At 34.7% G+C, this 14,043-nt stretch overlaps 1 protein-coding gene across 3 annotated transcripts in view; it reads right to left on the bottom strand.

Moving 5' to 3' along the window:
* ec (ubiquitin specific peptidase echinus) overlaps positions 1-14,043 on the bottom strand; it is a 91,730-nt gene that overhangs the window by 36,367 nt on the left and 41,320 nt on the right. The window contains exon 1 of one of the 3 annotated variants that reach the window (XM_069117412.1): positions 6,039-6,325. The exons of the other annotated variants lie outside the window; for them this stretch is intronic. Within the exon in view, the coding sequence (XP_068973513.1) occupies positions 6,039-6,089 (51 nt within the window). The 5' untranslated portion in view covers positions 6,090-6,325. Of the gene's footprint in view, positions 1-6,038; positions 6,326-14,043 lie in introns of those variants that run through there. 3 annotated transcript variants of the gene reach the window in all.

The following is a 14,043-nucleotide window of genomic DNA, read 5'->3' as shown; positions in this document are numbered from 1 at the left end:
CTGAAACAAGAGAAAATGAATTTTTAAAGGCGTGTAAAATTGAGCCCGCGCCACGGCGATAACTCGTACACGCTGACAAAATATCGTAAAGCTCTGAAAAAATACCATAGCGAGGTTTCCGCTCTGAAAACTAGATATTTTATAGTTGTAGAGTATATTTTCGTGGATTTTCTCCTGGAGCATTGTAAACAACGGAAGTTTTATAGTTCCGCACCTTCTGCAATAACCTTTTTGTGGATCGATAGGAATACCGTTCTATGATTCAATTTATAGTATTTCTGTTTTATTGCAACCATATTGGAATTGAATTATTTTATTTTCTGTCATACTTTCTATATTTATTTATTAGTTGTATTATACGTACTTAATTTAATTTTAGTCATTTAGTACCTCTGTTTAAAAAATTCAAATTGCAAGTCATCACCGATTTGATAATTAACATTTTGTATCTGCTAATTTCAAACAAAAGAGGTATTCTTTATGTTTCATATACATCAAATTAAAACAGTTCAGATCTAATAATCTTTAATCAGTGTTGAAAAAACGAAGGTCATGTATAAAGGAAATTTTTCCTACGATTATAATATTATACATTTTTGTACAGAATTGTGTTCATACCATATCTCATACGCAATTTTTATACATCTTTGCAACTCCTTTTCATCGCGATTTAGTAACTAATAATAAATTTCTGGGATCCGGACATATCGAACAAATGGAAAATACAATGGTGTGGATGTGCATGCAATATGAGGAAGTAATATGTAAATACAACAGCATGCTGTGTGATATGCGACTCTGACCACGCACGATAGTAGTCCACAGTATCGTGAGCACATTATTATTCTGAGGGAAAGTAAATCACAATTTCCGCGGCCATGTCCTGCAGCATAGCGGAACATTATTTTCGCCTTTCCGGTCTGGGAGGCTAAAATATCCGGTATGCTCCTCAAAATCATACACCTTACGTTTGGTAAATTATCAAGCAATAAAATGACGAAATTAATATATCACCTGACTGTATCGTGTAACTGTTAAAATTAAAATTATTAAAATCAAAATCGAAGTTCTAGTAATAATTTTCTGTGTAAAATCGTAAATGTACAAAAAAATCTAGTTCACTTTAGTTATAATATTTTTTCAACATTAATTAATTAAATAAAATACATTTCTATTTATGCTATTTATATGATAAAAATAAAAGATGTTTCAAAATTATTAAGCGGGATTTTGTGCAACGTTAAAGTGAAATATAACAAAAACGAGGAAACATTGTGATGGCCTAATAACGTGATATTTTCGGCTAATAGCTTCAAATGATAATTTGTTGGACGAGCGAAAAACACGACGAAAGAAATTGCCTTTCATGCAATTAAGTTAATTGCAGAATTCGAGATCGTAATAAAGCGCGTTTATCGCGATACCATGGATCCGATTTAATTAGCTGTAATGTATTTTTGCGTGGAGGAAGAAACATGGGACTGGAACGCGGCTAGCTACCTACTTTTGTGGGTCGCGTTCCCTCCGAATTTATTGGAAGTTAATTCGATTCGAAGTTCATTTACGGAACCGTGCTAATTTAATTAAACACGGAGAATCGGCGCGTTGTAAATTCCAATTAATTTTTTCCTCAAACGTCTCGATGACGTCGAGGACAAATGTTAAGCAAAATGTAGAAATGATTGAAAGTGTGCTTGCATAATTCTTTAAAAATATTTACTTAAGAACGAGTTTTGGTAACATCCTTGATTCCTTGATATGAAGAGAAAAAGTTAATTCAGATTCTGAGATTTTAGACTCTTTAATCTGATCTTGTTCGTTTTACTGCAGAAATTTTTATGAGTGTGTCAGAGATAATGTGGCAAATTGAGAACATCAAATATTGGTTTATTCCGTGTATCTTGCGTTTCAACGTACGATATTTTTGGAAAATATTCTAAATTAATAATATTTAAGCTAGATAACATAAAAAATGTTTGAACTTTATTTCATTCCTCATTTTAAATATTATAGCGATTCTACTTTGAATATTCTATTCTATATTGATATAACATTCTATTTTGAATATTTCATTATATCTGGGTATGATATACCTTTAAATTTGTCACAAATACATTAACATCCGCAATGTATTCATAAATAAATAATTCTAACAAATATATTTCAAATAAACATTTTATAAAGTCACAGATTAAATATAATATGGATAAATAATGAATAAAATATATAAGAGTAATGGCTGATATTATATTCTCAAAGGATCTGTATAACCTAAGAAATCCATTGAACCCGCCTCATTCATGTTCCGTATTACGAGATCCATGGCGTTCTCTTTTTTCTCCAGCGTTATCATAAAAGGAAGATCCAGAAGTGGTGTACATGTATATGCGGGAAAGTGTTTTCATTGAACGGACGTGTTTTGAAAGACTCGTGAGACCCAACAGGTGAATCAGGGTCCTTCCTCGGGTAGGAGCGTATTAACATGACTTCCAGGTCAAGTCAAAATACAGTGCTCGAGAGACAAGTGCACGATTTGGTTGTTATAAATCGTTTCCCTCTTCAATGCACCTCTTCATTTTTCCCCCTGTCAAAGGAAGACGAGTATTTCGACGATGTAAAATACGAATGGCAATTTATCCGTAAAATTAATATTTAGATAAAAATTATATAGCAAAAGCTATTTAAGCAAATAGAATAGTTGTGTGAAACTTTTGTGACATTGCCATTATATCAATTTTATAAGATTATACATATACGTCCTCTTATGTTTAATTTTCTTTTTTACCCAAGAATACAAAAAGAAAATTATTTAGAATTTGCAGAGATAAATCGTTGAAAAATGAAATAACTATAGGTCCGTTGTTTATAAAACAACGGTAATATTTACTGGTCTCACCTCGATACATATTAATTGACAACTAATCAACGTGTGAAGCAATTAGTGAGGAAACGTTACGGTAACAGTTACTCATTCTGTTTGTAGAGATGACTGGTCGTTCTGTTACAAGAAGATGGAATAATTCATTGCGAAAGTCATCAATCAATATCCTCTTACTTAATGAAATCTGATGCGGTATCTTTTAACGGAGCGTAAAAGCGTCATAAAACTTTTATCTCAAAATCGTCCACTTTTACAATTTTCCAAATTTTCCATTTATGCCTTCCAACTGATCAATGAAACCTCTATTTATATCTTTATACTTTCCCAAATTTTTTCAAGTTGTTCTTAATTGAATCACGCGTTTCTTTTTATTAACTCGTTCCGGCAAAAGGAAGTCTCATAGAAATTACATTAACTCTTTACAATTGCAAACTGTGCTAAATACCTAATTATTGTTGCATGACTCCGAAGCATTCGTTCAGGACTGCTTCATGAAACGCACCGGTCTTAAGGAGAGAAACATGTATTCCTCTACAGACTTGCAACCTTGTTAAATTTTCTTTTTTCAAGTTATGCTATAATTCAATATATACCGTAAAATGGAATTTCATTGCATACAGATTAATCTAAAATAAAGATACAAGTAACTGGAAACTTGCATTCTTCATAAATTAAAAAGACACTCTTGTGTAAATTCAATCTTTGATTTTATCTCTTTATAAGAAAGCTTGTCTACCTTTCTATCGTTATCAATCATTTTCTTTATTAACTCTTCATAATCGTATTAGCCAATATAATGGATTATTAGTAACAACATAATATTAAATATCAGCAACACTGTTAAAAATCGCAAAATAAATACAAAATTGTTTGTTTTCTTTTCTTGGATGAATTAAATGTTTTAATCAAGCTTTTAATTACTGCTCATTGTTCTTAACGTCTAGATAAAAGAATCGTATTAAACGAAACAAAATTATCATGCAATCGTTCTTTTGAAAAAAGATGATAGATACTTCTGAATTAATATTAAAGCGTGATCTACTACCGGAAAATTTTTCTAACAATACACTGATGCAATATAACAATGCAACAGCGATTTCATCTTTGTATCAATTATTATTGGTCATAAGTCAATCCACGTGATGACATGCGAATCATAAGCGATCCACAATGTTTGTAAAATTGCTTCATTTTCGAGTCGTTGCTTACATCTAATTAATCGTCATAATATTATTCTTCTCACCCGATTCCCTTCACTTCTTCAGAATCCTGCAAAAAGTCTTTAACTTTACATAGCGGCGGTGAACGTATTGTATATAAGTCATCGATTTCATCACGAAAGTGCCTCGTTTCCCACCGGCGTATCTGATTTGCATGCGTAACCGACAATTTCACGCGATTTCCATACGCGATCGACCCCATACACGCAATGGACTAATCGCTAAAATATCTAAATAGAAAAGCTGTAGTGGCGCGGAAACGTGTTTGATCGCATTGCTCCAGAAACGCGTTCATTCACAGACGACGAGAGGAGTGACAGGAAAACGAGAGGAAAATCGATCGCGAGTCGCCGCATAGTTTCAAGTTTCTTGCGATTCCATGAACCGCTGCTGTTGCCCACCGTTTATGCTATTATCGACAAACCGCACGAATATTGGCCACCTCGAAGTTTTAATCGCTCATTTCGAAACAACCGCCGCTACCGGGCTCCATTAAATGTGTGTCAACTCAAGTTTTCTCCATTTCGAGAGTTGTTCACACGTGACAACGCCTCGTTTGGATCGCGAGAAGTTGGGACACGGTGAAACTATTCGGAATTCTTGCATTGTTTAAGGTATTCGGCTGATTTGAATAAGCTGCTATTGCAAAATTGGGATATTTTGATAGCCAATTAAGACCCATGTTGAATACTTCGATAACACGTGTATAGATCGCTTGTTTATTAGTAGATTACAAATTAGAACCTACATAATTTTTGTCATGAAAAGTTCGGCCATAGGAATTAAGCGTAAGAGAAACTTTATAAAGAAAGCTTCACGCATCCATAAATAGAAATTTCTAAAAGACAATATCATTTTTATGTGTATTAACGGCGATTCGACGATCTATTATCAAATATGAAATTTTATTGTTGATTTTGTAACTTTAGATACTTCCAGCTTAAACATTGAATATATCGATGGTAAAATAATGCCAATACTCGAACATTTTATGGACAAAAATAAATCTCAAAATACAACAAACATCTCAGCGATACTTGAAAGTTTGAATATATTATATCCCGAATTTTACCTGCCGTTTCATCTTACATTTCCACTCCTCTAAAAATCCATCACGGTCAAACCGCTGACCACAACCACAACCTGACCCTCTAGTTCCATCCCTCACGTGAAATTCCTGAAACCTTAAAGCCGCTACACTACAAAACGCATCTAGACAACAAATCCTCCGGGACGGAATACAAGCAAGCCCCGTATACACGGCGTGATTTAAACGAGCGCGACCAGACATCGAATCAACAGGTACACAGCCTCGGGATCGAGATACATGTAACGGTATATGCGTTATTCCAGCGTATCGAACTGCATCCGAGAAAAGTTGATCTTAACCACTCAGATATGTCTACACGATCTACGGTCTATGATTGCAAAATTAACGATAACGTAGTTACATAGATAGCTATAAATCGCCATTAGTAACGAATACGTTGCCTAGGTGTGCCGCTGGTTCTACATATCTTGATTTTGATAATTCACAGAAAGACGCAAACGTACTGTATAATAAATATACTTTAGGCAGCGTCCTCAAACTCAGTTTTTCTCTGTGCTTTATTCTCTTCGTCACAGTTATCGCATTACTTGGTACGACTTCTGGATTTTGTAATATTTAGATCGCGAATATTTACGATTGATATATCTACTATATTAACAAAAATACGCATCTTCTCGATTAAAAGAGAGGAAGTATAGTATTTGTTATGGTATATAGCGGGTGAACCAAACGTCTACGAGCGTTATATTTCCCTAGCTGTTTTTATAAAGGTACCAATCTGCATAAACATGCGCAGTCTAGTAACATTTTTCGGGAACCAAGGGCAAGTTAGCGAACAAACGATCTAATGCGATATTTCATGAAGCAACGTGAAAAAGGATCAAACCTTAGCGATCTGAAAAAGGGCTTGCCTCCTTGGCCTCTGTTCTTGCTTCATCCTCGTCCTTTCTCGGCACAGTGCCAACACGAATGATCCTTCTCTGGGCGTTGCGAGACGTCTCTTTCACTGTCCACCGATAACAACTCCTCGAGATCATCCACGATCGATTTTCAATGGATTAAGGACGCTAGCACTGTACATGATTTAGCCGTTCTTTTTGTTTTTTGCTTCTTTGATGAACAACACGAGAGCACAGGACGATACACAAGGGTCGCGCGTAAAGCAACAAGTACTCTCTTAGCCGGGCGTCGGTGCAACAATGCCCGGATAGGGCTGGGACCGCACCGCGCCGACAGCAGCGCCCATGGGACTCCTGCGGACAGGTTGGGAAACGCGCTAAACCTGGTGATCACCACTACGGACCCGCGTTCGTGCTACGAAGCTACAGTCACTGTCGTACGAGGTATAGTAAGATCGTAGTACGCTATAGTATACGAAGTTTCTGGATGGAGTTGGAGACTCCAGGGACGCAGGCTCCTTGAGTTCTGTTTGTGAGTCCCAGTTTGCATATTGGGTGTACATTGAGCATATTGCGGCATGTTTTAGCATTATTTAGCACGTTGTATAATCGTTTCTTTTTTAGGGCGGAAGATTGGTTTGAGAATGTTTGAATGGGTTTGGAGATTTGTTTAGGGAATTACTGAGATAAAGATAAACGTGTATTGGATGTTTTTAGCGTGTTATGGAGTCGTTTCTTTCTTGAGGGTGGGAGATTGATCTTAGAACGTTTGAGTAGGTTTGGACGTTTGTTCAGGGAATTATCAAAATAAAGGCGTGTCGTTGGTGATTTTAATTGATAATTTTGGTGAAAACAAATATTGTGTCTTTTACAATGTAACACTTATTGATATTTGTCTTCGCATAAAAGTCGGATATGCAATGTCCTTTGATATGCCTGTGCTTACTTTTAAACGTAAAGGATTGGATTTTCCAGCGTATGGATAAGTTTGAAAACTGGCGATTAGAGAGCGATAAATTACTTCTAGCTGTATGATATACTTAAAGCCCGCCATTGATGATCCTTTCTCGTTTTCTATATGCCAAAAACATCACACGCTATTAATACGTGTAATAAAAATATGGGTGCAATTAAAAGTTAATAATTTCTACAAAATATCAAATTTCATTTAAACTGTAGATATTCTAATACTTTAGATAGACTAATTCTTTCAACCTAAAAAACCATAAAAAAATAAAACGTCAACCTGAATAAAGGCCCTAGGAAGAATCTTGGCGAAAATATAGGCGGGTGCGTCCCTGTTGTTTACTACAGTCTACACACAGCCATCATTTTTACTACGAGGACTGCAGCGTGGGTGAGAGGGCCGGGGTCAGTTGTAACGTGAAAAAGAGAGGGAGAAAAGGGCGGTTGGGTAGGGAGAATCGGGTTTTCGAACGGACGGAAAGGGGAAGTGGCGAACAGGGCCACGGAAAAGACTCACAATGTGGTGGGGAACAGGGAGACGCCGATGAACGTATAGTCGTATAGTGACACAAAAGATGAAGGAAGGGGTGATAAGGGGGTAAAGGGGAAGGGAAGAAGAGTGAGCCCATCACGACACTGACAACGTTTTACGTTACGCTACGATGCTACGAGATTGTTACGCAATTTGATTCGGGAAAGAATGAGTAATTTTGGGAACTCTTTCTCCTTCGTTCGTTCCCTTCCTTTTTTTTCCCTCGAGGGCTGTGTCGATTCGTATCTACCTCCAATTTCTACGTTTAGCGTCCCGCGGCAATTCGCACCAGGGACTTGTTCCTTTGTGGGCGTGTGAATCGTGAACCAACTTTATTAATCGCGTATACGAGATTTTTCTGTGTTCGTTACGTCGGTGAATGGGCGTACTATTTGCGTACGTGTTACTACATTAATATTAATCAGAAAGTGTGTTCTTCGGCGAGATGTTTTAACCATCAATGAAATTCAATTTCTTGGGATTTGATACGTGGTTTTCTATAGATGATATTAGTCAGAAATTGAAGTTCTGTTTTCACGATGATTTCAGTAGTTTAACTCTGTTATTATGTTTAAGCGTAGGCGTACGTGACTCGAATTTTAAACAATTTCCCTTTATTTCCTTATTTGATGTGTATTTGAAAATGTACGTGTATAGTAGATTGAAGAGGAGCTTCAAAAGAATTTTCTTTTGTCTTTTTTTATTACAAGTGTACGATTATGTAACTTGAATATTTTCATCTTCATTTTGTGTAATATTTATTTAGAAATTAATTTTTATTACTTTTCAACGAATTTGATCAATTCGAATTATATTGTTTTTATGTAAGTTTTCTATAAAGTTTCCATGCCAAGAACGAGGCAAATTAACATCTGTTTTATAGAGAGCGCTTTCCTTACCACAGTAAAACACTATAATTTTAACCCATTACCACAGTATCCATAAAAAGGTATCATTTCCAAAACACCGTTCATAATGTCCAAAAGACACAAATTTGTTCCATTTGTTCGTAACACATGACTATCCAAAGGACTCGCATTATTCTCTCTACAGGCCGTATGTAAATTCATATGGCGAATCGATAAACGGCAGCAAATTTTTCTGAATACTCATAGAACGTAAGGAAGGCTAAGAATTATTGCGTTACTGATTCTTGCAACAGAGCTCATTCCATTTGTCCATAATCGTAAACCCTTCGGCGCGTGAAACACTGGCACGTGTTCAATGGAAGAAAAAATTGATATTTTTAAAAGTAGAGGATTGAAGATGTTGTTGTCATTCGCGTGATTCACGACCCATAAAGTGTTTGGAAAAATTTAAGACCTTAATTCGAATAAAGTGGTTCAGAGAATAGAGAATGGAGTTGAGTTGCTTTCAAGCGTCCTTTCGTTTCAAACTGGAAATACAAAACAGATTTAGCTGACGCCCTCGCAACCGGTCTTTAGATTTGCATGGCGCCGAGCTTCAGATTCAGGATCGTTTCTGCGCGTATTTAGTCTCCAACAAAATAAAGCTAAGTTTAGAGTTTGAGAAGAATTTATATGGATCGAAAAAGATGGACAGCAATTTTGTTTCGTAACTTATTACAAAGCATTATAATTATTTAAATATGGAATCTAAGAATTACGACAATCAGAATAGAATGTTGAAGTGAAATGGAAAAATATTTGTCAAGAATAATTTACGAAATTCTGTGATATTCTATACAAATTTGAGAATCATATAGGAATTTATGATATCATATGTAAAAAGTTTAAAGGAATTTTTAATTCTAAACAGATTGGCAAATTTTGTTTTTTTAAATGCAAATTATATGTATCTTCGATTTAATGAATTAGCATGTTACCTTTATTATATGATAAATCACACGTAATGTATATTGATATCTATAAAAAATGCATTGCATTAGGTAGTTATTGCAAAACGTTTGATAAAGGTTTTAATAACAATAACTACGTAAAAACTACAAGAATAATATCGAATAAGTGCCCTGAAAAATGTCCAGTAATTGCTCTAATTTAATTTAATGGTCCACAATGTTATAAACTAGTGTACGAAGTAACGTATGAAATTGGAGATAATTGGTAGAGGTACCGTTTCGTACTTGGCGAAGTGAACGGATCCTTTACGGGAAACCTCGTTTCTAAATATCTTTACGTGAACAGGAAAATAGTACAACACGTACTATCTATATAAAAATAGAGTATAAAGATAAACAATCGAGTATAAATGAAATTCTAATACTTTCATGCCTAAATCCCGTTCTTTAGAAGTTTTTCCTTTTCGAATAAATATTATTATAGATGATATTCACGTGATAGTGAAATAGAAATAAAATTCAAATACTTCTGTATAAAATTCCTCTTTAGAAATTCGATTTCAAATCCAAATTCCTCTTACCACAGTTAATATTAAAATATTAATACAATATTTATAGGGTATTAGAATAAAAATGGAGTTCTAATACCTTCGCATGAAAGTTCTCAAATTTCTTTCTTTTTTTTATTATTATTTAATTTGTACTTTACAATTTGTCTAGCTGGACATTTGGTAAATTTTTCTAACAGTTCTCAAATCTCTTTAAAAATTCTACTTCCCATTCAAATTTTTGTCTAATATTATAATACATGTATAATGGGATAGAAGTTCTCGAGATAACAAAGTAGAAACGTAATTTCAATGTTGTAATTCCAACTTTCCTAAACTTCTTCAACAATTCTATTTTTAAACTCGAAAGCGCGCATTTAAAACGCACCAAACTGCAACCACAACTGCGGCAATATATTTCCAGTGATCTGACCGGAGGGTGGTCTTTTCAATTAGAAGACGATATTCCTATGTCCGTAGGACGCCGGCTTTTCACAGATCTGGCGCTGTGTTTGAGGATTTCCAGACACCACTTGTCGGACCCAACAACAATGAAAGACTTTCTTTTCGGGAGAGTAAAAGGAAGAACGATAACAAAGAGACTGCCGGTCTCACGATCGTGTCAGCCTCTCCTCTCTTCACTCGGATGCTTTGCAGACCTCCAACGCTGGTCTTCCAGCATCATAACGATATCCAACGGACAATTGTCTTAAGTATTGGACGAACTTCTGAATGTTTTTTCTGTTTCCGTAGGATAACGTGTGTTCTGCTTTTCGTCACTAAAGTTCCGAGTTTTACAGGCAATGTACAGAAGAAGTTCCTCCAAAGAGAATATATAAAAGAATATATATGTCGGGTTGAGGTTGGAATTTTGGGCGTTTGATGAACCTTCACTCGAATTTGCCATCGCGGTTATAGCTGATATTTATTGGTACAAATGTGGTTATTACAAGAGGCTACAAGTAATAGCGGCGATCGGATGATCGAGATGTTGATGACGACGATGACGAATGCGATGTGATACACGCATGACTCAACGTACAAGTAAAACTTATCTGAATGAACTAACTTGCAGTCCAAGTGAAACTGCCCTTACATATTCTTCTTCCCACCTCTCGGATCAATCTTTGTTTTTAAGGAGAGCTATATAATTAGTCCATACCTTTGTCAGATACACGTCCCTCTCGTGACCGTGGCTACGTTCGGTAACCCGTTGTCACTTCGAGTCCAAGCCCATCGTCATAAAATCGGATTAGAACATTAAAACTATTTCATAGTTTTATTGCTTAAGTGTAGCTATGGTAAAAGTCTGGACTAGGGTATTGGCGTTCCCAACATTCCAAAAGGGAAGCCCTGATGTCCTTTCATTTCCGACATATATATAATATATAAATAATATATATAAAGAAAAGAATATATAATGTTTATCATGTTATTTTATACTTGAATCCGTGTGTATAGTGATAAGAGAAATTGTTAAATTTCCTATGGACAAACTGGAGTCCTTTGACAAAATTTGTATTTTCATTCATTTAATTTTTATTTTAAGAATAAAACTTTTCATACTTATAAATTAAATAGTAGGAAACCTTTAGATTTTGTCAAGATTCAATAAAATTTACCAAATGTCCAGCTGAACAAATTGTAAAGTACAAATTAAATAATGATAAAAAAAATTCAATAATACAAGGTATTTTATTTTATCAAGCTTGAATAATACAGAAAAGCTTTTATCGATTGAAATTGGATAGCAGAAAATCATTTCTCTTCAAAAAAAGTTTTATGATGAAGTTTATTATATAAATTTAGATAAACAAAGATCTTATTTAGATCTATGTCAATTTTACCAAATGTCCAAATCTAAAAGATTATAATAAAATTCAAGACTTTAGGTTGCCTGAAATCACAGTTTATCGTATTATAATACGAACACGTGGCTTCATCGAGCGTGTAATATTTTCCACAGGAAAGCAACGTGGGCGGTATGTGCAACAGCAATAGTCTTTGTTTGAGACGCTCGAATAGTTCGAAGCTATGGATGATGGACCGATTGTAATGTCTGCTTGAGAATGTCATCGAGAACCGCGTGCTTACGAACTTTACGCGCAACCCACTATCCTATTTATCGACACTCCCCCAGATTCTTTGCAGATACATCCCAAAGTATTTACACACCTATGCCACTTAATGTTAATCTTAATTGTGTTTGCAACTATTGTATACATTCTTCTGTGTTGCCGCATGCTTTGGTGTGTTATGTGATTTGTTGTGTAATTATAGAACCCTAACGCACCCTAATCTGTAAAGAATAAATTTGAGTAGAGTACGATACAATGTGTGCTTTATGAGGTATAAAGCTATAAAATTATAATTTCAGAATTTAAATTGAATTGCAGAAATGTATTATACAATCAGATAAAAAAGAGCAATATATGAAAAGATAGTTCTTCAGAACTCAATAATACAAACTATTTCATCACTTTAAAATTGAACAGTTTTTCTTTTCTTTTATTATTTAATTTGTACTTTACAATCTGTCCAGCTGGACATTTGGTAAATACAAAATTCGAACAATGAAAGAATTTTTATTCTGTGAAGTTGAGAATAGCATAGAGTTTCTTCAATTAACAAAATTATAACTGTAGTATAGACATTTTTCAAAGATCTTGAGATATATACGAGAATTAGTTGTCAGTCTGCTGAAAATAATTTTCTACTTATTAATTCCAATCCTTGACTGGTCGTCAGTAAATTTAGTAATAAATCAAATCCCTTGAATTTGTTCTCTCGTTCTAACAAATACAGATACACGATACGATTTTATAAAATGCCAGAAGTTAATCACAAAGGAACAAGTCCGATATCAATTGACCTCGGCTATCCATGGTGTACTATTCAATTTCGAATCAGTACGATTTGAAACGCATATTACGGTTGTATCGCATTGCTAACAGCGCGTACGACGATAGTTTATTCATTAGCTCTTGGTACACAATGGTAATATTAAAACGCGATACGCAATAGTAAGAAGGTATAACAGTACTTTCTAACGCGAACGATATTACGATATCCGATGCGTGAAAGAATTGGCATGCAGGGGTGTGTTGATGAAACTAACCAGCTTCGAAATTTGATGAAGAAAATGTCATGTCATATGTATCAGCTGACACGATTAGTATTCCAAGTGTCACGACATTGAATTGTAAATGAACTTTTGATGATATTACATTTTTATATTTAATTCGCTCATTGACAATGTATGCTTAGTGTACGTACATCAGAATAATGTGTGATATAAACCGTTGCATTTTATGCTACACTCTCACTCACACTATTGTATATTTTAACTTCGTGTAAAGTAATATTTAAGCTTTGTGTAAACTATAGATTTGATAAATAATTATCAAATAATTATCAAAATGTTTTCTCATAAATATTTAATGATATTCAGAAGCCACTTTGAAACTTATATATAAAATAATACAGAAATTTATAAAATTTCTTTTTAAAATAATTTATTAATTTTCACTCAATTTTTTCATTTTCTCTCATTAGATTGTTCTCGAATAGATGACACAACTGCACGTTTTGCCAATAACAATAACCGGGGAAAAATATATTTAATCAAATGTAGTAGAAGAAGTCATTGAAGACCTCTAAAAGAGATCGAAATCTGTTCAAAATTCTTCACTCCGAAAAATACCACTCAAGCAACCAAATACCTTGTCACCGAGTTTCTCGCCAGTTGGTGTCTGTTTTGTACGAAACGCAGCCGCTCGCTCTTTTTTCCTTTTTTTTTCTTTTTTGTCGATATTATAACTAAATACGTGGCACGCACGTTCCAGGCGGCAATTCAACTGGCTCTCGATATGTGCACCCCTTGCAGGGTTTCACTTGCGCATCTGTCGCCATGCAACACCCTTCGATACAATGCAGGTGGTAAGTGCGTGTCCTTCGATTGAAGTTTCGTCCCTTTCGTAACTTTTGCATTTCATTTTCCTCGTAACAATAGCACGCGAATTGATATTATATTGTCTGTGATAGCAATTTCATGAATTTTTTACGAAACATTCGTGTGTTCTTGTAACATAAAAAAGATGGGCGGTGTGAAAAACGAAATATGCCCT

Source organism: Bombus flavifrons, chromosome 7, assembly GCF_040668555.2.
Source record: "Bombus flavifrons isolate JBK064 chromosome 7, iyBomFlav1_principal, whole genome shotgun sequence".
Lineage (NCBI taxonomy): Eukaryota > Metazoa > Arthropoda > Insecta > Hymenoptera > Apidae > Bombus > Bombus flavifrons.
The sequence above is the reverse complement of the archived record's forward strand: the minus strand, read 5'-3'. Positions and strand labels throughout refer to the sequence as shown.